The sequence below is a fragment of the Macaca nemestrina genome, chromosome 14 (genome assembly GCF_043159975.1).
Source record: "Macaca nemestrina isolate mMacNem1 chromosome 14, mMacNem.hap1, whole genome shotgun sequence".
NCBI classification, from domain to species: domain Eukaryota; kingdom Metazoa; phylum Chordata; class Mammalia; order Primates; family Cercopithecidae; genus Macaca; species Macaca nemestrina.
The window spans coordinates 105,163,203-105,190,030 of record NC_092138.1 but is presented as its reverse complement, the minus strand read 5'-3'; the positions used below and the strand labels follow the sequence as shown (position 1 = coordinate 105,190,030).

The 26,828-nt window shown below is 36.7% G+C and overlaps 1 protein-coding gene across 5 annotated transcripts in view; it reads left to right on the top strand.

Moving 5' to 3' along the window:
* STRB (spermatid perinuclear RNA binding protein) overlaps positions 1-26,828 on the top strand; it is a 151,362-nt gene that overhangs the window by 89,907 nt on the left and 34,627 nt on the right. For all 5 annotated transcript variants that reach the window (XM_071078293.1, XM_011711302.3, XM_071078292.1 and 2 more), the window contains 8 exons: positions 839-983; positions 9,794-9,885; positions 10,409-10,504; positions 11,647-11,758; positions 12,425-12,522; positions 12,734-12,845; positions 22,983-23,075; positions 23,754-23,953. In XM_071078293.1, the coding sequence (XP_070934394.1) occupies positions 839-983; positions 9,794-9,885; positions 10,409-10,504; positions 11,647-11,758; positions 12,425-12,522; positions 12,734-12,845; positions 22,983-23,075; positions 23,754-23,953 (948 nt within the window). The remainder of the gene's footprint in view (positions 1-838; positions 984-9,793; positions 9,886-10,408; positions 10,505-11,646; positions 11,759-12,424; positions 12,523-12,733; positions 12,846-22,982; positions 23,076-23,753; positions 23,954-26,828) is intronic.

Sequence of the window (26,828 nt, the reverse complement as noted above, 5' to 3'; positions counted from 1 at the left end):
GTGACAGAGTGAGACTCCGTCTCAAAAAAAAAAAAAAGAAAAAAAAAAAGAAAAGCCCTGTGTAACTTATTAAATCATATATTTAATGTATAATAATATAGTAAACATAACTTAATATTTAATTCTGACTGGGCGATTACTTTGTGGGAGGCCCCTACTTAAATTGTATGTTTGTTTATATTTGTATGTTAAAAGAAGCAATGTAGGTTTTCTGTAGATGTCAGATGACTTGTCCCATAGCGGTAGGTCCCATTGGAAGATCTCTGAGACCTGTTATCAGAGAAGGGAAGGAGTTACTTGTTTATACTCATTGTTTCCTCCTGGTGAGTGACTGTGCAGAGATACTTTTTCATTCGTGCTTATTTGGTGCTCTTTGAAAAGCTCCATAATCTTGTAAGTTTTTGCCAAGTAGGAGTTCCTGTTTAGGCTGTTCTACAAAAAGAGCTATTGTTTTGGAGAGCAGTCCCAGCTATTTGTTATTTTATAATAGTTCCTGTAATAATTTTAAGAACAATAATTTACCACTTATCACATACTGATGCTGTTGGCATTTTACTTTCAAATATTAGAATGGTTTTAAATATTGTTTCATAATTGTATGGATGGTTGACATTGGGGTTACTTTGTAAAGAATGGAGAAAGAGGGTTTTCTTGTAAGTTGGGAGGAGAGAAAAGTGTTATCCCCAGTAAAGAACTAGTTACAGGCTTTCTTTGCCGTTTGAGCACAGTAATATTAATAGTTAATAACATTTGAGAACTTAGTACAACCATTCGTTTTTTTTCTTTTGAGATTTCAGTCTAATTAACTGGGTGATTTTGAAATCTTGGTGACTTTCAGAAACTCACAGAAGAGAAGTATCAAGTGGAACAATGTGTAAATGAGGCATCTATTATAATTCGGAATACAAAAGAGCCCACACTAACTTTGAAGGTGATACTTACCTCACCTCTAATTAGGGACGAATTGGAGAAGAAGGATGGAGGTACACATGCATATATATGTATATATTTGTTGTTGTTTGTTTTCTTCATATAAAAGCTATGTTAACAATGTTTTATGGATTTAGGAAATAACAGCCTTCGTTTGTTTTATGCCACTCTATTTAATAGTATTTTAAATGGCTTTGTTTCTACATAATCAGTATATTTTGCAAAAATGTATGAATTCAAAATATAAAATGTTATTTCAAAAACCTGTGCTTGTCTTGTTGGTTTTAACTCTGCTTTAATTTTTATACCATTTGCTGTTCTGTTTTACTTTGTCTAGTATTACATTAAGTTATTGGTATCAGCCAACTTATTCTATGTAGTTTGTCTTAATGGTCAGATTTCAGGATTAAATGTAGTCCAAAACAGAATTGTTTTCAAATTTACTCATTGTTCCAAAATTACTTGCATCCTGGTTGGGCGTGGTGGCTCATGCCTGTAATCCCAGCACTTTGGGAGGCCGAGGTGGGTGGATTGATTGAGGCCAGGAGTTCGAGACAAACCTGGCCAACTTGGCGAAACCCCGTCTACTGAAAATACAAAAAAATTAGCCAGGCGTGGTGGTGGGCACCTGTAATCCCAGCTACTCGGGAGGCTGACACACGAGAATTGCTTGAACCCAGGAAGCGGAGGTTGCATTGAGCTGAGATCACAACACTGCACTCCAGCCTGGGTGACAGAGCAAGACTCCACCAAAAAAAAAAAAAAAAATTACTTGCATCATATTGCTCTTGACTTCTAATAGCTATATAATCTTGTAAGATTTGTACATGTCTGTGTCTAGATTTGTTTTATAGTGTAAGGGACGTAAATTGGGTAACTGAATTTTTTTAATGGATAATGTTGAGTAAATTTTTTCTAGGAGGTTTGTGACCCTGTTAACATTTTGAATATGATTTATGTGAGAATCATTCTTTAAACTAACTTTCTTCTGAAGTTAAGAAGAATTGCTGTCTGGCAATGTCATCCTCATAAAAGTAGAGTGAGAAATCTATTCAGTTATTGGTAGTTTTGAGAAGTTCATGATGGGGTTGTGGTGGGCTTCTGTTTCTGATGTTTTTATCTTGTCAAGTTAGCTTGTTTCTGCCTCTCATTCCCTTGAAACTTGCCAGGTGGTATTTCTCCTGTGTCAAACCTTTGACCAACTGGCCACTCTGTCATGACAGTTTAGAGGCAGTGCAGCCTATCTGGGCCAGTGGGGACTCCCTGTTGCTATTTTTCATCACCAGACTTTCAACAAGTCCCATTGCTTACTCCCTTACCTGAAATACCAGTGCCACAATAAATATTGGTCAGTTTCTTAGTTTATTTCAACTTGGTGATAAGGGTAGAGAAAAAGGTACCAGTAAAGTTAGAATTTTAATTTTTGAGAGACATGACTCATAGAATCACTTAAGGTAAAAGTGGTAGACTCTTTTTTAAAAAAATGCTTTTTGGGATAACTAAAATCATCTGTATCATAACTCAACAGATATAAACCAGACACATTTATGAGTCATATTTTAAAATCAAAGGGCATCCAATCTATAATTGAGCTTATGCCTATGCATTAAATTTTTTTTTGCTGTATGTAGTATCTATGGCACCTCTGAAGAACCAATCTTAAATGGCTTAATTTTTTTAACAGCTTTACAGTTCACCATTAACTGTAGAACTATAAAATGATTTCTGCAGTGTCAAGATAAATGTTAATTCTGGTAAGATGTGTTCTACTTGACCCTCTAGTATAAAACCAACCATTTCTAAGTAGTGTTGTAATTACAGGTATTATTAAAAATTATTTGAGTATATAGGGAGATGAGAAAAAGACTGAAGTTGCCAAAGGCTAGGTTAATTACATGTTTGCTTATATCTGTCAGCATCTCTTTCATTTCTTTTTTGAAAGTATTAAGGGAACTTCAGTCATCATTATTCCTGTGGTTTTGTGTACTTACATGAGATTTTGTCATAGCTTTCAGTGATACCTTTAAACTTGGTCTGTTGCCTTTAACTTCTGTTTAGAGAAGCTGAAAACATTCCTAGTATATTGTACCCTTGCTAGAACACTATTATAGAATAGATTTTGTAATAAAGTAAGAGAGTCATAGTCTCTGTTCAAGGTGTTTGAATTACTGAAGGATCCAAAGACCTCTATGAGCTGATTCTCATCAGCTGTTATATGGGATCAGGTAAGGTGAAGGAATCAGCTTTGATCTAAAGTTTTATACATCTTACTTTTTTTTTTTTGAATGACAGAAAGATTTGCTTTGCTGTTGTCCTTAACATCCCAGCCCTGTTGACTCACTTGATATCTTTTATAGTTTGCTCATTTTGTCTAACCTGGGCTTTGTCAAAGACAATTTTTGATCTTTGCTACTGGTTTGCATTTTCCCAGGCAACTTGGAGGATCTGGTCTATCATTATGCACTTCAGACCCGGGCTCTACCATTCTGTTTTCTCACACTAGACAGCTCCTCATCCCCTTGATGCAATTCTTTTCAGCTGCATGGAATAAAAGCACAAGATTCATTCGGGTCCCAGGAATTTGTGGGGCTGAAAGTTATCCTTTTTTCTCCGAATTTATACTCTTTTTTTTTTTTTTTCTCCAAGTTAAAAAAAAAATCTATTGTAACTTTTTTCTTGGAGACATTTTCCTACGTATCTCAACTTTCCTTCACCTACCCCCACCCAAACAAACTGTTCACAATACATACACACTTCACATCTTTCTTTTCTCTCTCTTGCCACATATTTGGGTAAAATCTAAAAAATTAAAAAAAAAATAGCATGGTTGAAAGCAGACAGAACCAGAGGACTAGGGCGTGAAACTTACTTTCTCAGAATTGTGCAGAATGGATCTAAGTACCTACTCCTTTCAAATCACGATTTACATTTTAAATTGCCATAATACAGAGTGAATCTCTTTGGTATTGTTTACTGTTTCATGGGTAAGTTTCCTCCCTTGTTGTGCGTCTTCTTTCTGTATTCTAACCCTTTACTTGAAGGCCCTGTAGAATAACTGTGTCCCCATTACTACATGTTTCCTGCTAATGAAGGCATAGAAGCACAGATCTTGGTGTGCAGCCGTCTTTTGTTTGGCTTATTTTGTTGTTTGTTGTTGTTGTTGGAGACAGTCTTGCTTTGTTTCCCAGGCTGGAGTGCAGTTGCATGATTTCAGCTCACTGCAACCTCTGCCTCCCGGGTTCAAGCAATTCTCGTGCCTCAGCCACCTGAGTAGCTGGGACTATAGGCTCATGCCACCATGCCCGGCTAATTTTTTCTATTTTAGTAGAGATGAGGTTTTGCCATGTTGCCCAGACTGGCCTCGAATTCCTGAGCTCAGGCAATTTGCCCGCCTCGGCCTCCCAAACTGCTAGGATTACAGGTGTGAGTCAGTGTGCCTGGCCTTGTTTGACTCTTAACTCCATTAGTTACTATTGCTATGTGACCTTGGGTAGGTTTCCTCATTTTTAAGTGTGGATTATAAATACCTTAGAAAGTTGTTTTAAGTGAGAGAATTTATGTAATGTGACTTGTACAATAACTGGCACAAAGCAGTTGCTCAGTAAATAGTAGTTGTCAACTTATTGAACCCACCTACTCAAACTGCCTTAACAGTGAAAATCATGTGCACATGGTGGGTCAGAAGAAGTCAACCCAAGCACAGTTAAACTCTTCAACACCCAGTGATGTGTAGTATTAGAATCAGTATACTGGTTTATGCAGTGCTAATGATAAAAACCTGGTATATTGTATCTTACAATTCAGGTGTCTTTTTGCCTGTCCTTTATCCTTAGCATCTCTAAGGATACCTGATACATAGTAGATGATTTTTTAAAAAGCCCTATAAATCTGTTAAGTGAATTAACATAGTCAGCATATTGTCTGATTAAATAGGACTCTCCAGTGTGTAAGAAGTATTAATGGGCATCTCATAGCTCAAGTAATATATATTGAAGATTAATCTCTGTTAAGATATTTTTATAACCTACCATGTGATAAGCACTTCCTCATATATGATTTATTTTAAAAGCCCTCACACGGCCCTATGGGGTAGCTAATTGCCATTTTATAAATGAGGAAAATCTCACATTTTACCCAGCTCTCCTGACTTTATGTCTAGTATGCAGGCCACTTCCCATTATTGTCTAAGATTACTGCATGAGTGGTTAGGCTGATCTGGTCATTCTGAGCTTCACACAGAGTCTCAATTTCTTTTGGTGCTTGTGATTTTAAATTAGAAATATATTTGCTATTGAAGGGGGTGATAGATTATCTGCTTATTTATAATGCAATTTGAAACCAGGTGGATAAGGAAACTACAGAGACACTTGTGGCTTAGACTAAGACACACCTCTCTCCTCAGTACTGGGGCAGATTTTCGGGGACTCTCAGAGAAGTTGCCTCATAGTCCCTTCATATTGGTGCCAGTGTGAACTCGCTCTTCTTGGCAGAAATTCACTAGCATGTGTCTTGCTAGGGTCAAGGCAGTAGGTTTTACAGCACAGCCATCACAACTGTGATGATAATGATGTAGCAGGCTTTATTTTCCTGCCTTCCCTAGTGTCTGGATCTATGTTATCCAGGGCAAACTTTTTTTTTTTTTTTTTTTTTTTTTTGAGACGGAGTCTCGCTCTGTCACCAGGCTGGAGTGGAGTGCAGTGGCGCGATTTCAGTTCACTGCAACATCCACCTCCCGGGTTCAAGAGATTCTTCTGCCTTAGCCTCCTGAATAGCTGGGACTACAGGCACTGGCCACCTTGCCCAGCTAATTTTTATGTTTTCAGTAGAGATGGGGTTTCACCATGTTGGCCAGGATGGTCTTGATCTCTTAACCTTGTGATATGCCTGCCTTGGCCTCCCAAAGTGCTGGGATTATAGGTGTGCGCCACTGCACCCGGTCAATCCAGGGCAAACTTTTAGGCACTGTCTTTCCAGTGGCAGACTGCCACTGAAGAAAAGTCATACCGAGTGACGTTAGTCACATAAATTAGGAGAACAGTGCTTTCTCTGTTCTACCTTATTGCTACATTTACCTGTTTATATTATTAGGTGCCCATGTTTTGCATGGACAGTGGCTTAGGGCATGTCTTTTCTCCAGAAAGCGTCAAGGTGTCGAGAGAGAAGGGGCTGCCAGGATATTCTTAGGCTGATTAGAAAATTCTGTCAGCATAGACTTGGTAGCTCCGTTTCATCCTGATTGTCAAGGAGCCCCTCATGATACTGAGCTCAATTATTTTAACTTTGAAGAGCCTGGGTTCCAGACATATAACTCCTGTTTAATGCAATCATGTTTTGTTTTTTTGCCTGCCCCTTCTCCAGGTTAGTGTTTTGTTAACAGGGATGGATAGCTAGCTTGCATGTAAGGCATTGAGAGAAACCAACCAGCATTTCCTGTAGTATAGTGTGATTCTGGTCACTGATTTAACCTCTAACCAAATGAACATGGTTAGGCATAATAGGCTTTCTAGTGCTTCCGTTGCCAGAATGTTGTGTGTACCTTCATGCCCTGATGCTAGGTTACTGAGTGGTAGATTTTCTTAAAAGCTGTATTTCTGGCCGGGTGCAGTGGCTCACACCTGTAATCGCAGCACTTTGGGAGGCTGGGGTGGGCAGATCACCTGAGGTCAGGAGTTTGAGACCAGTCTGGCCAACATGCTGAAACCCTGTCTCTACTAAAAATGCAAAAAATTAGCAGGGCATGGTGGCGTGCACCTGTAGTCCCAGCTATTTGGGAGGCCAAGGCACGAGAATTGCTTGAACCCAGGAGGCGGAGGTTGCAGTGAGCCGAGATCATGCCACTGCACTCCAGGGAGGAGACAAGAGTGAGATTCTGTCTCAAAAAACAAAACAAAACAAAACAAAACCCCCAAAAAACCCGCTATATTTCTTTGCTTTTGGCATTTTTGTCACCTTCCAACCCCTGCCTCCCATGCTCTTCCTTATCTGTTTCACTGGTCACTGTAGGAGATAATGAAATGGCTCACAGTTCTATTGTTTCTAATTAAGAACTCCAAGATGTGTTATCAGAAAAGTTTTGATCCTCCTCAAAATTTAAATGCCTACATTAAAGTTCAGAAATATTAAACTTGAGATTCTGCTACCAGGAGTAGCAGTGTTTTCCCAGCAGCAGCTTTGCGATTGCCAGATTAAATGAAGTTATTTTCAAAGGAATGAAAACATACATAAAACTGTATATTATTAATTATATAAAGGAAACAGGAAATCTATGCTTATAGGTAGCACTGTACTACTGTATGAATTTATATTGTTTTAGTATTAAGAACTTTGAAAAAGATAAAATGAGATGAATTATTATATCTCCTCTACTGTTCTCTACCTCCTGAATATTGAAGCCATTTTGGATCTTTTGATTTTCTGACTATCAGAGCATGAAGAAACATGGTCATTCTGATGGTGATGGAAGAGGGAACCTGGTGCAAGTCTTCTGTTCAGTGCCTGTCCCTTTCATCTCTTTTTGGTAGAATCTGTTGTCCTCAAATGTTGACTGTCTGTAGCAAGCCGCTGTCTCAGTTTTCTAAAATAAGAGTTTGTGGTTACAATCGGACTTTGGGATAAAATAACTTACCAAAATATTTTTGCCATTGTCTCCCATTAAAAATATCTGTGTTACAATCAGAATAAGATGCTGATTACAAGCTCTGATCCCTGGATGAAAATATTAGAAAGTACAATAAGAATTTTGGCTTGCCTTGCCTTTTCCTATCCTCTGCCTTACTTCCCTCTTCCATTGTCTCCCTCTTCCTGGCATTCCTACTTGGTAAGATGATAGAATAAAATTTAGCTTGTCATAGTATTCATTTAAAAATTGACATCTTAAAAAATAAGGTCCATACTATTTATTGGGATTACATTACTTAGCAGTCAGTCAACTTTTGTCATATCTAACTTTTAAGAGATTCTAAACATTCATTTACAGTAGTTTGTTTTATCTGATATGTGAGCTTTACACAGATGCTTGTATTGACCACAGTTAAGCATTTTGACATAGAAACATTAAACTGAGCTACTTGTATATTTTGCATCACTATAAAGACAAAATTGAGCTATATCACCTATGAAATGAATACCCATGTTACATTTATTTATATTTATAAATCAGAGTAATAATCCTTTTTGAGGCTTCCCATTTTATGAGTAAAAGGGAGTATTAAAACATTGTATTCTGATTTTGTTAGCAGTGGTTAATGGGAAACAATGCAAATAACTGGTGTAGAGCTCACCTGGTCAGAAAATAAGTGTGTAGCACTTCAGCCTTTACAGTGTCATGGCCAGTAAAGAGAACCACAGTTCTTCCTTTAATAAATTTGTTTTCTATTGGCGTTATGCCTTTTTTAGTTAATGACATTTCATCAATTAGAATAAACATTGACTAGGTGTGATGGCTCACATCTGTAGTCCCAGCACTTTGGGAGGCCAAGGCAGGCAGATTGCTTGAATCCAGGAGTTCGAGACCAGCCTAGGTAACATAGTGAGATCCCATATCTACAAAAAAATTAGCTGGGCATGGTGGCACATGCCTGTAGTCCCAGCTACTCAGGAGGGTGAGGTGGGAACATCGCTCGAGCCTGGGAGGAGGAGGTTGCAGTGAGCTGAGATCATGCCAGTGCACTCCAGCTTGGGTGACAGAGGAAGAATCTGTCTCAAAAAAAGGAAAAAAACCCACCAACAACAAAATAAACATTGATTGCTGTAATAGGATCCTCTGATAATTGAAGGAATCAAAAAGTATCATTGTTCTTGCCTCCCATTTAGAAATACATACATTGTATTAGTTGGCCCACACAAACGCACTACCTCTATCCGATCTGTTACTGTCATGGCAATGCTGGGAAGAAGTGTTAGTGGGCTGTCTTATATTTAAGAGAATTCTTAAAGAGAATGGTAAATCTGACTTAATTGTATTAAACAAAGAATTATTACTCAAGAAGCATTTGCATATTGTGTACATTTAAATAATGTACCAACCCCCAAAATTTAAAAGCCCATTTTTCAGTAGCTTAGAGGAGATAAATTTGGCTGTCTAAACTGGAATTTCGTATCATATGACATCTCAAATATGCGTATTTGCTGCTTTGGGCCATTTCATCCAACTAAGGCAAGCTGAATAGCCATAATTAAATAGTATTCTTTGTTGCTTTTTATTTTTAAAAGGCATATAAAACTTGAAACATAGTTCACTGTATTTTATATTTGTAATTTTAATAATTTTGGTTTAGAATAGGGAATTCCAAAGTGATACTTGAGTTCTCAATCATGGGGTGAAGTTTCTGTTAATGGTTATCTTGTTGAATGAGTTTAACTAGTGTAAAAAAATTGTCATCCTCAGTATATTCTCAATATATCTCATTGATATGAGACATAATTGATTTCCAGTGTTCCTTAAAAATGGTTAGAGATTTCTTCTGTTAAAAAAGTTGTTAATGCTATTGGTCCCAGATTTCCCTTCTTTACGTCCTGCCAAAGGAAAAAGTGCTATGTACTTATTTTGTGCCCTGAGATGTTATACATGCTTAATAAGATCCCAGATTGTAAGTAGCAGCTGTCATTGATTTGTTTACAGAATGAATTTTTCATGCTTCATTGTATTTGTGCACAGAACTACTCTGATGACTCTTTACTTAAATAATAATCATAGTGCACATAATTTTTTTAAAAAGTAACACAGCCCAATCAGGAAATTTTCTGGGAGTCTTATTAGTTCACTCAAATGCTATTATTCTTTTTATTTTTTATTGTTTGATAATTTGATAGGAATCCCTTGGTCAAATTGTATCTGTCTCTCTTTATCCCATTTTACCGTTAGAAAATGTTTCGATGAAAGATCCTCCGGACTTATTGGACAGGCAGAAATGCCTGAACGCCTTGGCGTCTCTTCGACATGCCAAATGGTTTCAGGTTGGCTTTTTGTTACTATCTTATTGTTATTAAGCTTTGCGCAAGTTTCATTTGGAACACCTGCCACTTAATTGGTTTCTGTGTACTACATAAAATGAGGGGTGCTTTCTAGCTCATAGTGTGGTTGTTGGAGTAATTGAGTTAATTTAGATATGTGCCTAGTATAGCTTCTGTAGTTCATGATGTTTTATTATCATATAATTCTTTTTGGCCTAGTATTCTGAATTTCAGATGGTTGCTTATAAAATCAAAATGCGTGAGAAAGGATAAAGGTTAAATTAGTTGATTGCCTGGAGTGGGGTTGCCATGAGACTAAGAAATTAATTTTAATATTATGGTCCTTTTATTTTTAAAGTGTACCTTTTAAACCTCAATTTTACTACTTTTGATTAATTGGTTTTTTTGTTGTTGTTTGCTTGATAACTGATGAATAATTTGCTACTTAGTATTCGCTTGAAAGAACCTGCCCAAAATGAAGAATAGATCTCAATAGGGATATCTGGAATCATTTTGTTTGTTTTAGGCAAGGGCAAATGGATTAAAATCATGTGTAATTGTCCTCCGCATTCTGCGTGATTTGTGCAACAGAGTCCCCACATGGGCACCATTGAAAGGATGGGTAAGTACTTAAATATGGCTAAAAGCAAATTTGGAAGCTGCAGCGGAGAAAATCCTATAGAAATGAGATGTTACTTTAAAATGGCTATCTCCTAAGTTAGTTAAGGCATGCATTATGTATGTTTGCCATGAAAAAAATAAAGCATCTTTTTAAATGAATCCTTCTTTTGTGCATATAACCTGCCTCTTCTACTTCATTGTATTCATGTTACAGGGCTTGAAATATTTTTTTCTGACAAAAAGGTTTTATATCTTTTAGAAGTGAGTGTCTTCTTACACTGGTGGTTAATCACTTACTGTTCACCTGCTGCCCACAAAAGCCTCCTTGGCTGACCCACTTCTCTTTTGGTGCCCCCTTGCATTACCATGAAAATTACCCAATAGGCTGGTATAAGGATCCTAAACCTCTGTAGCTTTCTCTTTGAGTGGAGACATTTACAAATAAGTTCATGTTAGTAATTAAAGTCAGGCAAACAGTACACTTAACCCCATATGGATATCATTTATATATATTGTAAAATTGACTTAACTTGGAAATTATGCCTGCTCCAATCAAGACAACTTAAGAACATTATGAAACAATTTAAATAAAGCCATGAAAGATCATCTTATAAATGAATGTAGCAATGATTACTTTGACAAAATATCATGGGTTCTTAGTTTACTGAATCTGGAGATTTGGTCCTTTGTTCTAATTGTAATACTTGAGACAGGCTGTCTGAAGTGAAGTCTTATTATTATATTGAAATATTTGTGGTTTGTGTGCTTCCTAAGTGGGAGATAGGTGGGCTGGGTTTTGCACACTGGCTAGTTATTAGCTATTACTAACTTATATGAGGGCTTGTTAAGTCTTTGTTAAATGAATTAGAGACTATAGTTTCTTTAGTGATCGTTTCTGGGTAAATAAATAAAAGTTTTTGTTACAAAAATGTCTTCTGAAGATACAATCTTAAAAATGCTTGATTTAAAAACTCTGCCCATGGTAAAGGTTGATAATCATGGGGAAAATGTTGAGTGGGCCCTAAATATTAAATTGAATTGCACTCTTTGGCCTCCCTTGTAGATAGAAATGTTAGCTCACATTTAACTGGAATCCTTTTAACCCTTGGTGCATGTACTAATTTGTAATTTAATATCTTCTAGCCACTAGAACTTATATGTGAAAAGTCTATAGGTACTTGTAATAGACCTTTGGGCGCTGGGGAGGCCTTGAGACGAGTAATGGAGTGTTTGGCATCTGGAATACTACTTCCTGGTAAGGGTTTCAAACTCTGGAAGCAGAACAATCAGCAAATCTCAGTTTAGTTTATTTTTTCTAAATATATGCCAAGTTTGTCCTCTACACAGGAAAATGTTGCATAGGAGTTCTTTTGCTTGGAATTTTGACAACTAGAATGCGTGTTGGAAAAGTGCTATAAAACTCTTTTTCAATAATTATAATTTGTGTTTTATATGTACTAACATAAAGGGTACTAATAATATATTGTGTCTGCTTTGAATTTGCTTTACCTCGAACTCCGAATTTGAAATTGCAGATGTTTAGTTAAAATGTATGAAGTTCATTCTGTTTGTAGTCTGGTTTTAAATTTGGAAGAATTAAATTTGGTCTTATTTTCCATATGTAATCCCTTTTAAGATTTGGGCTGATTCATTGTGCTGTTTCTAAATTCTCAGAGTAAGACTCAGTTTTGGCCTTAGATATACAATGACTTCCAGTATAAAATAAGGACATACAAGTGCTAACATGTTGAAAATGAGAGTGTGTCCTTTTTACTCCACTTAACTGAGCAGACTTTTAACTTAGTTCCTCAGTTTTTGTTTTCATTTTCTCTTCATTCTCCCCAACTGTCTCTCTTTTGTTTCAGTTTACTGAATTCTAAATTCAATTCTAAATGACACTTGTGTTTTTCCTTTGCCAAAGGTGGTCCTGGTCTTCATGATCCTTGTGAGCGAGACCCAACAGATGCTCTGAGCTATATGACCATCCAGCAAAAAGAAGATATTACCCACAGTGCACAGGTAGAAGATTGAGCATGCCACTCTGACTTACTAGCGAGATAAAATAACTTGATTTTCTCAATTGTTGTATTTGAACACTTTTTTCTTGTGTGTTGTTAGGGACTTCTGCTGTTATAATGTCAGAATTTATGAGTATCTTTTTAGCTAGATGTTCTAAGGGCTTTATGAATGGCTACTGAAATGTGATTAAATATAATGCTTTGTTCTTTAGCACGCACTGAGACTATCAGCCTTTGGCCAGATTTACAAAGTGCTGGAGATGGACCCCCTTCCATCTAGTAAGCCTTTTCAGAAGTATTCCTGGTCAGTTACTGATAAAGAAGGTGAGTGTGGAAGTTTTTTATTAGGATTGGGGGTTGGCACTGGTAGAGATGATCATGGGATGCATCTCTTGTTACAACTTGGGGAACTTAATAATTGTGCATCCAAATCATGTATAAGAAGCTTTCTTCCTGACTGATGTGGGTTGGCTGTGTCCCCACCCAAATCTCATGTTGAATTGTAGTTCCCGTAATCCCCAGAAGTTGTGGGACGGACCCGGTGGAAGGTAATTGAATCATGGAGGCGGTTACCTCCATGCTGTTCTTATAATAGTGAGTGAGTTCTCACAGGATCTGATGGTTTTATAAGAGGCTTTTCCCCAACTTCACTCTGCACGTCTGCCACCGTGTGAAGAAGGATGTGTTTGCTTCCCTTTCTGCCATGATTGTAAGTTTCCTGAGGCCTCTCCAGTTATGTGGAACTGTGAGTCCATTAAACCTCTTTCCTTTATAAATTACCAGTCACTGGTATGTCTTTATTAGTAGCATGAGAATGAACTAATACAGTAAATAGAACGGACTAGTACACTGACTTTCTTCTCTTCTGTTCCCATCAGGTAACATCAGCTGATGTAACATAATCATGTTTTCTTATTAGTGACTAACTCATTTGGCTATGTTGGCCAGATGCCATTACTGCATAGACTATCGTTTCAGAACCCCTGGTCTAAGGAGAATAAGTCAACCATAAGCTAGGAGGAGACATTATCACGATCACTAATCAGTTTGATTATCTTTCTCATGCTTGGAAATGTTATCTAATGGCAAAGGAAAGAACAAAAATACAGAAGAGAAGAAAAGCATATTGGAAAATTCAGGATTATCTTCCATTTGTATTAGTCTGTTGAATTCAGAGTTTCAGTGGAAAGAATGTAGGTTTTGGGGTCAGTATGACCTGGGTTCCAGTCATAGCTCCACCACTTCCTAGTTTTAGGCCTTGAGCAATTAGCTTATCTCTCTCAGTAGGGATACTACCCTCTTTCTTATTTTATTGACTCTTATCCGGTTAAAATGCCTGACTTAGTGCCTAGAGTACAGTGGATACTCAAATGTGAATCCACTTACAGCCTTCCTTAGGCCTCAAAAATATTTTTCCTCTCTCTTTCTCTCCTTTTAAACTAGAAAGTGGAATATTTAATACCAGATATTCTTCACCTGGAATGCAGCCTACCTCTAACAATGGAAATTATTCTACTTTTAGATATCACCAAAATAGTGCAGTTGCCCAGTCTGCTTATTTAAATGACAGAATTCCAGTGGGTCTGAAGACTTTCAGAGAGTCTACAAGATCGGAGCTGTTTTAATAGTAATAATAATATTAAGGGTTTTTTTTTTTTTTTCCTTTTTCACTCTTTCTTTCCTAAGTGTATAGTTTCCAGAGGCTACATGTGACATGTGATGAGATCATTGCTCTGATGGCTAATGGAATGTTTTCTTTTCTATACTCTTGTGTTTAAAATTGGTTTGTTTTATTTTCAATATGCTCAATACTGACAGATATTACCCACAAAGCATAGCACTTTGGGTGCTCAATAATTTTTTAATAGTGTAAAGTACTCCTCAGCTAAAAAGTTTGAGAATCAGTGCCTCACTGTAAACTCCTGAGGGGAAAGAATCCTCCAGATTCTATTCTATGATTGTTATAAACCAATGCTCAATGTAACTTGAGGAATGAAGACTATTTTCTTCCAGCAGGTGCTTGCTTAGTGGTGAAGAAATTATTGAAAGGGATTTACATACCCATGTGACATCAAGCATTGTCTATGGAACGACTGAATAAAAATGTTACAAATATATCTAGATTCTTATGATTAGTATCAGAAAATTTTATTTCAGTCACCAAATTCACAACCACTCTTTTGGTTTTATATTTTCCCCTTCACTGGATAGTAAAAGTATGTTTACTATTATGTGACTTAGTTTTTTTTTAACTTTAAAGATCTTTCTCAAAAGTTTGAGAACTGCTGGTTTGTCAGTTGATAGCATAAAATAGAACCAGACTGCCCGTGTTCCTGTTATGGTTCTGTCAAAGTTACATGGCCTGGGCAAGTCACTTTACCATTTTGTGCTTTGGCTATACAATGATCTCTCCAATACTTTCATGCTTTCAGCACCTAGCTTCCTGACATTCACGTTTAAACTTTGTTCCTGTTATTCTTGGTGATTTCCGTATGCATCTCAGATGATTTTTGTTCAAGACTCTAATGTCTCAGTTCTGTGACTTCTTCTCTTACACATATTTTATCTTCTGCCTTACCTTGGTTACTTATTCTATGGACATAGCCTAGTTCTTGTCTTCATCAGTAACTGTACCTGTATTATTTCCGTAATTATGTTTTCAAGAATCCCACTTTCCAATCTCTTGTCATTACTGTGTCTCCTACCCTTATTTCACTTCTGGAATCTTGTCATTGATTCCAGTACTTTTGCATAGTCCTTCATCCTCCTCGTGTTCTCTCTTCTGTCCTTACCGTGCTTGTACTACATGATCCTTGATTATCTCTCCCTAGCACGTACCTTCACTTCCTTGATCCTCTGTTTCTGGCAAAATTCTAACCGTTTGAAATCCATCTCTCTACCTTCTCTGTGTCTGTACTGAGTCGTTCAACATGGTTGGAGAACAGCCATCTTGACTGTTCTCCCTTTAAGTCAGTGACACTAATCTAATAGGGACTATTTGTGTTGCCAGGCAATCCTGTAAGTTTGAGACTTCTCCTGTTTCCTAGATAACTGTTCCACATTTTCTCACATTTCACACCTCCTTCTCTACCTCCTTACTCATCTGATGAGCTTGTTTGCTTCCATTTTCTCAGATAAATAATTAAGAGATAACTTCTATATATTCTCATCACTGTCTCCAAGCCCCACTGCATCAACTCCTATCTTTGCTTTTCCCTCCCTTGCCTATGCAGAAACTGCCTTGCCTCTTAAGACTGACCTTTCTACTTATCCACTATATCACATCCCCTCTTGCCTACCAGTGGACATTGTTCCAGAAATTATCTCTTCTCTCACTAGTGTCAGTTCCTCCCTGTCTACTGAATGCTTCTCATCAGCCTAAAAACCTGCTGCAGTGTCTCCCATCTGAAAGACAAAAGCCCAACAAACTCTCCCTTCATTCCGTAGGTCCCGCAACAGAGTTGCGTTTCTCTCCTCTTTATAAGCAGCACTTTGGGAAAGAGCAGCCTTTTTCTCTTTTCTCCATTTCCTCACTTTGAATTCTCATTGAACCTGTTCTAATCAGGTTTTCTTCCTCACCACTTGCCTGAAGTATCCCTTGTGACCTTCACGTTGCTGCATTCAGTGGTTAGTTTTCAGTCCTCATCTTAGCCATTTTCAGCAACATTTGACACAGAGGAACACTTTTCTCTCCCGTATTTATTTTATAATGAGATATAGTACATATATAGAAAAGTACAAAAAATACAGTTTAAAAAATAATTATTTTTTTCAAACTCGTAAAACCAGTGCATGCCATGGTTAAGAAACAGAACTTTATCAGTGCCCCAGAAGCCATCTGTTTTATCCTTCTCATTACCTTCCTGTATGAAGAAGTACCATTTCTGACTTTCTGAAAATAAATCCATTTCCTAGATTTTCTTTACCGATTTTCCACCTGTGTATGCTTTCCTAAATAATTTGAGTTTGCCTGGAACTTCCCAGAAATGGGTCCTAGGTTTAATCTTTTGTGACTGGCTTCTTTCTGTTCAGCATTCTTTGGGATTAATTTATGTCGCTGCACATAGATATAGTTCATTTTAATAGGTATGTAGTATCCATTATGAATATACTACAGTTTACTCATTCTACTTTTGAAGGACATTTAGATTCTTTAGTTTTGACTACCACCTGCTGTGTTGCCATGAGCATTCTTCTGCATACCTCCTGAAGTATACACATAAACAACCTAGTAAATGGTTGCACATACCCATTTACACTCCCACCAGCAGTATATGAAAATTCCTTTTGCCCTGTATCCTCAACAACATTTGGTATTGCCACGTTTTCTGAAATGAAATACCACTTTTCATTTGACTTTCAAGTCATCAGCTTCCTTGGTTCTTCTAGCTCTGTTGCCATCTCCTCAGCTGTCTTTGTTCTTTCTCATCTTCCTGACTTCTGAATGTTAAAATGTCCTAGGGTTCAGTCCTGAGACCATTTCTCTTTATTTACACTGATGCTTTGGGGGACCTCATTTAGTCTCTTGTCTTCAAATACCTTTTTATACTGAAGATTGTCCCAAATTAATACTTCCATCCTAGACTACCAGCTCTTGAACTCAGACCCAAGTGTCAAAATGCCTCCCCAATATACATGATGTCCAGCAGTCATCTCAAACTTAAGATGTCTAAGATCTAAGCTCCTGCCCTTGCTCTCCCTTTGCTCTTCTCTTTCTATAGTTATCTCTGTCCCAGTCGTTGGAAACTCTCTGTTTGCTCAGGCCCGGATTCTTCGAGTTGCCCTTGAATCCCCTCTTTTGTTCACCAATATCCTAAACGTCAGCAAATCCTTTTTGGTTTTAAAGTGTGTTCAGGCCGGGTGGTAGCTCACACCTGTGATCCCAGAACTTTGGGAGGCTGAGGTGGGCAGATCACTTGAGACCAGGAGTTCAAGACCAGCCTAGCCAACATGGCGAAACCCCATCTCTACTGAAAACATAAAAATTAGCTGGGCATGGTGGCATGTGCCTGTAATCCCAGCTACGTGGGAGGCTGAGGCAAGAGAATTGCTTGAATCTGGGAGGCAGAGGTTGCAGTGAGCCCAGATCATGCCACTACACTCCAGCCTTGGTGACAGAGCGAGACTCTATCTCCAAAAAAAAAAAAAAAAAAAAAAAAAAAAGTAGAATTTAGCTTCTTCACTGCTAACATCCTTATCTAAGCTGCCATCATCTCTCACCTGGATTCTTGCAGTCACCTCCTGTCCGGTCTTTTTGCTTCTGTTCTTGCCCTTCTATCTGTTCTCCACAAAGAAACAATTCTGTTTGTGGAGAACGCCACCCCTCTTCAACTTTTTATCTTAAAATACTTGCATATTCATAGGTAGTTGTAAAGATGATAAGGGGAGGTCCCGTTTACCCTTCACCCAGTTTCTCTTGATGGCTATATCTATGTAAATTTATAGTACAATATCAAAACCAGGCAATTGACAGTGATACAATGCGTATGTATAAGTTTTATGCCATTTGTTACATGTGTAGATTTCTGTAGCCACCACCACAATCAACATACAGAACTGTTCCAGCACCATTAAGATCTCCTTCATGCTGCCCCTTTATAGTCATACCCGCCTGTCTCTGCTCAGTCATCCCTAATCCCTGGAAACCACTAAGATTTATCTATCTCCATAATTTTATCATTTCAATGATTTTATATAAATGGAATTCTACAATAAGTGACCTTTTGCGATTTTTTTTTTTTTTTTTTTTTACACTCAGCATAATGCCCTTAGGGTCCATCCAGGTTGTTGTATGTGTCAATAGTTTGTACCTTCTTGTTCAGTAGTATTCCATGGTATGAATGAGCTAGAGTTTATTTAACTACTTACCCTATTGTAGGACATTTAGTTAGTTTCCAGTTTGGGCTTTTTACAGTTGAAGCCTTTATGAACACTCTCATATATGTGTGTGTGTGTGTGTGTGTGTGTGTGTGTGTGTGTATATATATATATATATATAAAATGTAGGTTTTTGTGGGCGAGTCACAAAAACACAGGTATTTGTGTGTTAGATTTGCCACCAATTCTGTGTTTTGGCTTCAAGGTTATGCTGGCTTCATAAAGTGAGTTAGGACATGTTCCTTCTTTTTCTATTGTTGGAAAAGTTTGCATAAATTTGATGTTAGTTTTTCCTTAACTGTTGGAAGAATTAATCAGGGAAGCCATTGGCTTGTGTTTTCTTTGTGGAAATATTTTAAATTATGGATCTAATTCCCTTAATAAGCATAGGACTTCCATCTTCTTATGACAGTGTTGGTAAGCTGTGTTTTTCTAAGAATTTATCTATTTCACCTAAATTTTAAAATATTTTGGAATAAAGTAATTTATAAGATCCTCATTTTATTGTCTGTAGTATTTGTAGTAATGTCTTCTTTTATATATTTTGTACCTTGTTTTTTTTTGCTAATGACTCTCACCTAGGGGATTATTATTTTTATTAGTCTTTATAGGAAAATTAACTTTTGGCTTTGTTCATTGTCTTCTGTTGTATGTTTGTATTCTGTTTTATTGGTTTATGCTCTTATCTGTAGTTTCCCTTCCTTATGACTTTCTTTGGGTTTAATTTGCTTCTCTTCTTTTTAAACTGTATGAGGTGGATGAATACATCATTGATTTTTCAGCCTTTTATTGTATATACTATTAAGATGGTAAATTTTCCTTTAAGCACAGATTTACATACATCACAGTCTTTGGACATTTGTATGTTTATTATCATTTAGTTAAAGCTATTTTTTACTTTTATTCCTAGTTTTTTGACCCATGGGGTATTTAGATGTCATTGCTTAATTTGCGGACAAATGAAGATTTTGTAGTTAATTCTTTTGTTTTTGAGTTTTTACTTATTCCGCTGTCATTGAAGAACATGTGTTGTATGATTTGTGTCCTTTGATATTTCTTGAGACCTATTTTATGGCCCAGCACATGGTCTTTTTTTGCTCTGAAAATGTATATTCTGCAGTTGAGGGTCATAATATTTTTTTCATGTTAGGTCATGTCAGGTCACTTGTTCATTGTGCTTTTCAGATGTTGTTATTAATTACTGAGAGAACTCTGACAATTCCCATCTATTGTGGATTTGTCATTTCCCCTTCAGGCCTTCCAGATTTTAGTTTATATTTTTCATGTATAGATTTTTGGCTCTGTTATAGTTTCAGATTTTCTGCCTGAAATTATTTTTAAGAAAGTTTGTTTTTGAAAGGTCCATCATCTGGGGCCATTTTGGGTCTGTTTCTATTGTGTGTGCTTTCTCTTGATTTTTGATCATGATATCTTCATGTACCTGGTTATTATGAAGCTGGATTTTTAAAATAAGCAATTGTAGATAATTTAAATTAGTGTAGAGTAATGCTATCTTCCTCCAGGGAGGATTTATATTTGTTTCTGGGAGGTGGCTAATGGAATTGGCAGTCTTAGATCATTTCAGTGCAGTCAGGGATTAAGATAATTTGAAGCTGGGCTTTCGTCCTTGTGAGAGTCACACTATTTCCAGTTCATCTTACTTCTAGTGTATAACGTTTCAGAGGCCCAACCCAGAGTGTATAGTGTTCACCAGCCCTTCTCTGCTTGGACCTTGAACTTAGTTTTGGACTCCTTGAGACCTGGTAGTTTGTTGACATTACTCTCTTCAGTTCTTAGTGACCTCTTCTGGATTTGGAAGATGCCCCTAGGTTGTGACTCCCAATGCAGAGAATTTCTTTCACCTTCCATATCTTTTTTTTTTTTTTAATTAAAACATGGCTTGGCAATGTTGCCCAGGCTGGAGTCCAGTGGCTATTTGCAGGTGCAGTCATTAACCCACTTTAGCCTCAAACTCCTGGACTCAATGAATCCTTCTGCCTCAGCCTCCTGAGTAGCTGGGACTACAGGCATGTGGCACCGTGCCAGGCTCACCTCCCATATCTTGATTTTAAAATTCTTCATTGTCCAGAAACAGATGTTTATTGTTTGTTTTGTCCAGTTTTTCTAATTGTGCTAGTCAGGAAGCCTTTTTGGACTTATTTACTCTCTGTGGAAGTGGATCCTTGATATTTTGTCAATTAATGGCACCGAAGTTTGAGAACTGCTGCTTGGCTCTTCTCACCTACTGCTAGCACCCTCTCCTTGTTCGTTTCACTCCAACTGCTTAGGCCTTTGTATCATTTCTTAGCATGTTTCTGCCTTAAGACTTTTGTAATTGCTGTTTGTTTTTCTCTGCCTGGGACTCTTTCTCCAAACGGCTGAATAGTTCACTCTTTTACTTTCTCAGGTCTTCATCAAAAGGTCTCCTCATTAGTGATACCTTTCTGATGCGCATGACATATAAATTGTTCTCCATTACACTCACTACCATAGTATATGTGGTAATTAGTTTTGGATAGTATATGTAAGCTTTTTGAGAAAAGGGAGATTGTTTTGTTACCTGCTATGTGTCTAGTGCCTAAAATTGTCTTTCACATAGTAAATGCTCAATTAATATTTATTGTTTATTGTTGAATATGTGAATGAATTTATAATGGGGACAATAAAGGTAATGGCTTCATGAGGGTGCTCATGAGGATTAAATAAGTTAATAACCTGTAAGATGTTAACAGTGTCAGGCATATGGTAAATATGAAAATATTATTTTTAAAAATTGTTGCCTCAGAAATGATCACTTCTCATTACCAGATATTGTAAAGATTGAAAACTACCTACTTTCTGTAAAGCAAGGCCGTTTTTCTCCTTAGGTTGCTATTATGATTAACCCCACATTTTGCAGCCCCTTTCCAATGGCTGGAATGATAGAATGAAGCTTAATCCGTGGAACTCTATGTAGCTGGAGGATTTAGAGAAGAGATCTGTGCATTTAAGCTAGTTTGTGATTTCCAGGCAATCAAGGAACTGCTTTTAATGTAACTTAATGAGCAGAAGAGTGAATAGACATAGTTCTTTTTTAACTTTTATCTCTTAAAGACTGCATTCTAGGAGACTGGCATACTCATAGTTTTATGTAATGCAAATGAAATATAATACTCAGCCAGTGTTGCCTTCTGTTGAAGAGAACATCAAGATTGATTGACCTGAGTGGTAAATATTGACCCAAGCAAATGCTGAAGTCAGTGTTTACTTCAAGGGAGAATAAATCTTGATCAGAAAATATATAATCTCATTATTATTACAGGCTTTCACTAGAAGAATCTGGAAATCTTGTGGCATGAGTATCTTGAGCATAATTTTCCTTAGGAAAAACAACTAACTTTTAAAGTGAAGACATAAAGAGATCTTTAAATTACTTGGATAGGTTGATGAACTTTTCTCTAATAATTTTTAACTTGGACAGCAAAGCTCCTGCCTTTTGCTTGACAACATTATAAACTGGTGGCTGCTTTATCCAAGAAACTGATTATTAATCAGTTCGGTTAGTTTTTGCTCAGTGCTCATTGTGTTGCTTCTAAGTCTTGTGTTAAGGTAGTTTGTAAGATACAGGACAAGGAGAAAATATCTTTGACCTTCAAAGAGCACTGAAGACACACAAGAAATATGGAATAGACAATGATACAAGACTTTACATTTCTGATACCATAAAAACTCTTTGATATGAGAGAACATTTTTATAGAGGAGGTGAACTGTAAATACAATTTTGAATAGGATTTGAAGAGGCAGAAGGATATTTTATAGTTTGATAGTCAGATTTCCAAAGGTATAAGATTTAACATGTGGACTTCTAAAGTTTATACAAGTTATAAATGTTAAATTTTAGAGATGTTTGAAATGATATTAAGTAAAAATAAATCCTACCAGAGGTAACTACTTTTTAACATTTTGATACATAGCCTTCTAGACTTTTTCTCTTCATGCATATAATGTGAATATATGCTGTCTGTGTGGCTGCTAAAACAAAATACCTTAGACTGGGTAACTTACAAGTAACAGAAATTTATTGCCCTCAGGGGCTTGAAAGTCCAAAATCAAGGCTTCAGCAGATTTGCTCTCTCGTGAGGGCTCATTCCTCATAGATGGTGCCTGCTGTGTATCCCCACATGGCAGAAGGGGCAAACAGTCCCTCTCAGGCATCTTTTCAAATTTATAAGGGCTCCACCCTCATAACCTCATCACCTTCCAGGTTCCCCACCTCCTAATCCCACTGCACTGGGGATTAAGTTCCAACATATGAATTTTGGGGGAACATATTCAGACCATACCATAGGCATAGATATTGGTGTGTATATATGAATAAATGGAAAAAAATAAATATAAAAAGTGATAATATTGTTTCAAGATTTGCTTTAAAAAAATTTGCTTTTCTAGATTATAAATAATGGTAACTTAACTGATCAGTGAAAAAGCTGTATGATCCTTGGTGTGATTCCTAAGATTTTCCTACCTGAACATGTTAGATACATGTGGTACGGTAAGGGAATTGTTGTTTTGACTGATAATGAATCCCTCATAATTTTTTTTAGGTGCTGGGTCTTCAGCTCTAAAGAGGCCATTTGAAGATGGATTAGGGGATGATAAAGACCCCAATAAGAAGATGAAACGAAACTTAAGGAAAAGTGTGTAAAACCTTTATTCTTATAGATGCAAACTAGAGAGGACTTGTAGCGTCAGATAGAAAAATTAGAAGTGAAGGTTTTTTTTTAATGAGATCGGTTCTCACCAAGACTGGAGTTCTGTGGCATTATCTCGGCTCACTGCAGTCTCCACCTCCTGGGCTCAAGTGATCCTTCAACCTCAGCCTTCTCAAATAGCAGGGATCACAGGTGCATGCCACCACACCCTGCCAAGTTTTTGTATTTTTGGTAGAGACAGAATTTCGCCAAGTTGCCCAGGCTGTTCTTGAACTCCTGAGTTCAAGCAATTCACCCTCCTCGGCCTCTCCAAGTGCTGGGATTACAGGCATGAGCCACTGTGCCTGGCCAAAAAGTGAAGAATTTGATTGATTTGAATTAGAGTTTTCAGACTAGATCTTAACTGAGCAATTGATAATTGAATAACTTTTTTGTTTCCAAGCTTTTTTGCTTAGGATATATGAATATTGACAAGCGAAAGTTAATGTGTAGTTAAATAATGCATACCATTTTTATAGTGATGTTAGCATAGTAATTTTAGAATTACTTATGAGGGTAATCTGTGTGTTTTGAAATCCTCATTTTTAAAAAATCTGGTGAATTTACAGCAGTTACTGATTACCTTCTAGTTAATTTCTGACCTCATTCCTCTTTCTTTAACAGTTCTGGATAGTAAAGCAATAGACCTTATGAATGCATTAATGAGGCTAAATCAGATCAGGCCTGGGCTTCAGTATAAGCTTTTATCTCAGTCTGGCCCTGTTCATGCCCCAGTCTTCACAATGTCTGTAGATGTAGATGGCACAACATATGAAGCCTCAGGACCATCCAAGAAGACAGCAAAACTTCACGTAGCGGTGAAGGTACAGTATTTGTTTTACTTCGCAATGCTTTCTTATTTTATGTTCCAAATAATATGCTTATTTTCCTATAATAAATTATCATTTTTTAAGCATTTTAATAGCAATATTATTATATATAGACTTTTGTTACTTCTGGATAACAAAGTTTTGTTGTTGTAAAATATTATGTGGTAATTATATAAAATTTGGAAAATATAGAAAGAAGTAAAGAAATTAAAATACGTCAACTGACCATTGTTGAAGCAAAGACCATTAGTATTTGTATCTAGTATGTTGGTTTATTTCCAATCATTTTTTATTTTGCTGATTATTTTTTAAGTGAGCTCACAGTATATATGTAATTTTATCTCCTGTTTTTCTTGTAATGTTTCATTACTGTTTTTCCTCATTATGAAAATCTTCATAAATAATTTTTAATGGCTGTACGATTAACATGCTGCGAGTAAGCTATTTGTTTAAACATTCTCCTATCATTGGATATTTTGCTTATTTCAGATTGTTTCTATTATAAATTTGATCAGTATCTTTGTATATGGTGCTTCATCTGTATTTTTAGAATATTTCTATAGGGAATAATGACCAGTTATGCATGTAGGTTTGTAGAAAATTTCCAAGTAATGGGATCTCTCTATAAGTATATTTGACCTCTTGCAGACTAGTGCAAAAATGTTAAAGATCATGTAGACTGAAGATCAGATTCAATTCACTTAAGAAAAGTTATTTTATGTAACAGTATGGCATACGTTATAATTGGACTATTTTCATGGTCATTTTGTATATATTATTAATGTAGATGCGAACACCATCCTAGCTACCGGGGATATGACAGTTAATGAAACAAAGTTCCTGCTCTCATGGAGCTTACATTCTAATGTGTATAGGATGGGAAGATAGACAACAAATATACAAAGAAGCGTGTAGATGTCAGATACTGATGAGAACAATACATGCAGAAAAACAATCACTAAGCTTTAAAAATACCAAACACTACATAGTACTTATGCTCTGTCTTCACTAGAAAAGGGATATCTAAAGTATGATGAAAGAGTATGAATTTAAAATGAGGCAGAAAAAGAAAACTAACAATGAGGGGAAAAGTAAATCCAGGAATAAGACTAAACATACAGTTTAATAACAACATACACTGAGAATGAGCCACAAGTTTAGAGCTAAGTTCTGTAGCAGCTGACACAAAAAGCTTGTGAAATATACAGTTCACTCTCTTTGTCTTAAGTACAGAGAATTTGGTTATGAGAGTCACAGTTGTGGTATTTGATTGGGTGGGCATTTATCCTTGGGTAGATCTTCACAAACCAAGGACATCAGTGATCTCTTTTAAAGGCATCTACGATACAGTGATAAATTTTGTGGGTTGTTTAGTACAGTAACCTTTAACATAAGCTAGTGGCCTCATAGCAAATTCTAATTCAGTAAAATTTGGGAGAGCGAGTAGAGTGGCAAATTTTGCAATGTGACAAGATTTGGATGCTGTTTTCATTTGATGCAGTGATATCTTTTTATGATATAATGGAACTTGGTTGGACAGGGTATGCTTTTGTCTTCAATTCCAAATATTATGTTTTATTCACCTGAGCTTTTGGTAAACATGGAGGGCCTGTAAACTTGGGATTAAGTTAAGCTCCCTGACAAATTTTGGAAATGTAGATATCAGTTATAATCTGAATGACACTGGACCTGAGGAAATTCTTAATGGTTTCTTGTGACTGGTGTGGTGGGTAGATGGCCTTCATACTTTTATTTACCTTGAGTGGCATTTTGGGTAGAATGTGCAGTAACTGGTAAATCTGAAATTTATGAAGAGTTAAGATTTTCCCTTTTTGAAAATGGGATAAACTAAACTTTTGATCCATTCATGTAAAATGAATTACGAATCAGAGTAAACTAGCTTTGAAGGTTTGAAAAAAACTGCTTACTTTCTTTGGTTTATCAGCTATATGATATGAAAACCTATTACTAGCTGTCAGTCTCAAGTGGCCTGCAGTCTTTTCTAGGACTCTCACATCTCAGGTTTATGACCCGATAGCTTTATTCCAGAATTTGCTATTTTGAGGTAGATTGTTCTCCCTAAGGTCTTCATAGATATTTTATTTTATGTCTTGTTTTCTAAAAGTTACTTTTGGCTTTTTAAATCTTGTTATAAATGCATAATGTGTGTTTGTTATAAATGGTTTAGAAAATGAGGGGAAAAAATTCATAGTTCTAATGCCCAGAAATAATAACCATTAACATTTTGGTATTTATTCTTCCAAGCCTTCTTATTTTAACTTACAATTCTAACTTCAGAAAGCATTAAAAATGAAAAAAATTTCCCTAGGTTTGATGTAAATTACCTGGTGGCAAAACATGACCTGAATTGATAGGGAGCTATTTCTAGTCTTTAGTGTTCTATTTAGTGTGATTATTTTATATGTTCCTTTGCATAAACATGGGGCAGCACCTGAGAATCCACTGGAGATTTGGAAAATATGTGGTATATGTATTGTATTAGCTGTCAGAATTGAAAAATTATGAATTCTCAAAACAACCTGGCACTAAGGGTTTCAGATAAGGAATGGTGAACCTACATAATGTCTGTAAAAATGTATTTTTTAAAAATAGGATCTTTCTTTCTTTCTTTCTTAGATGGAGTCTTGCTGTGTTGCCCAGGCTGGAGTGCAGTGGCGCAGTCTCAGCTCACTGCAGCCTCTGCTTCCTGGGTTCCAGTGATTCTCCTGCCTCAGCCTCCTGGGTAGCTGGGATTACAGGCACCTGCCACCACACCCAGCTAATTTTTATAGTTTTAGTAGAGACAGTGTTTCGCCATGTTGGTCAGGCTGGTCTTGAACTCCTGAACTCAGGTGATCCTCCCACCTTG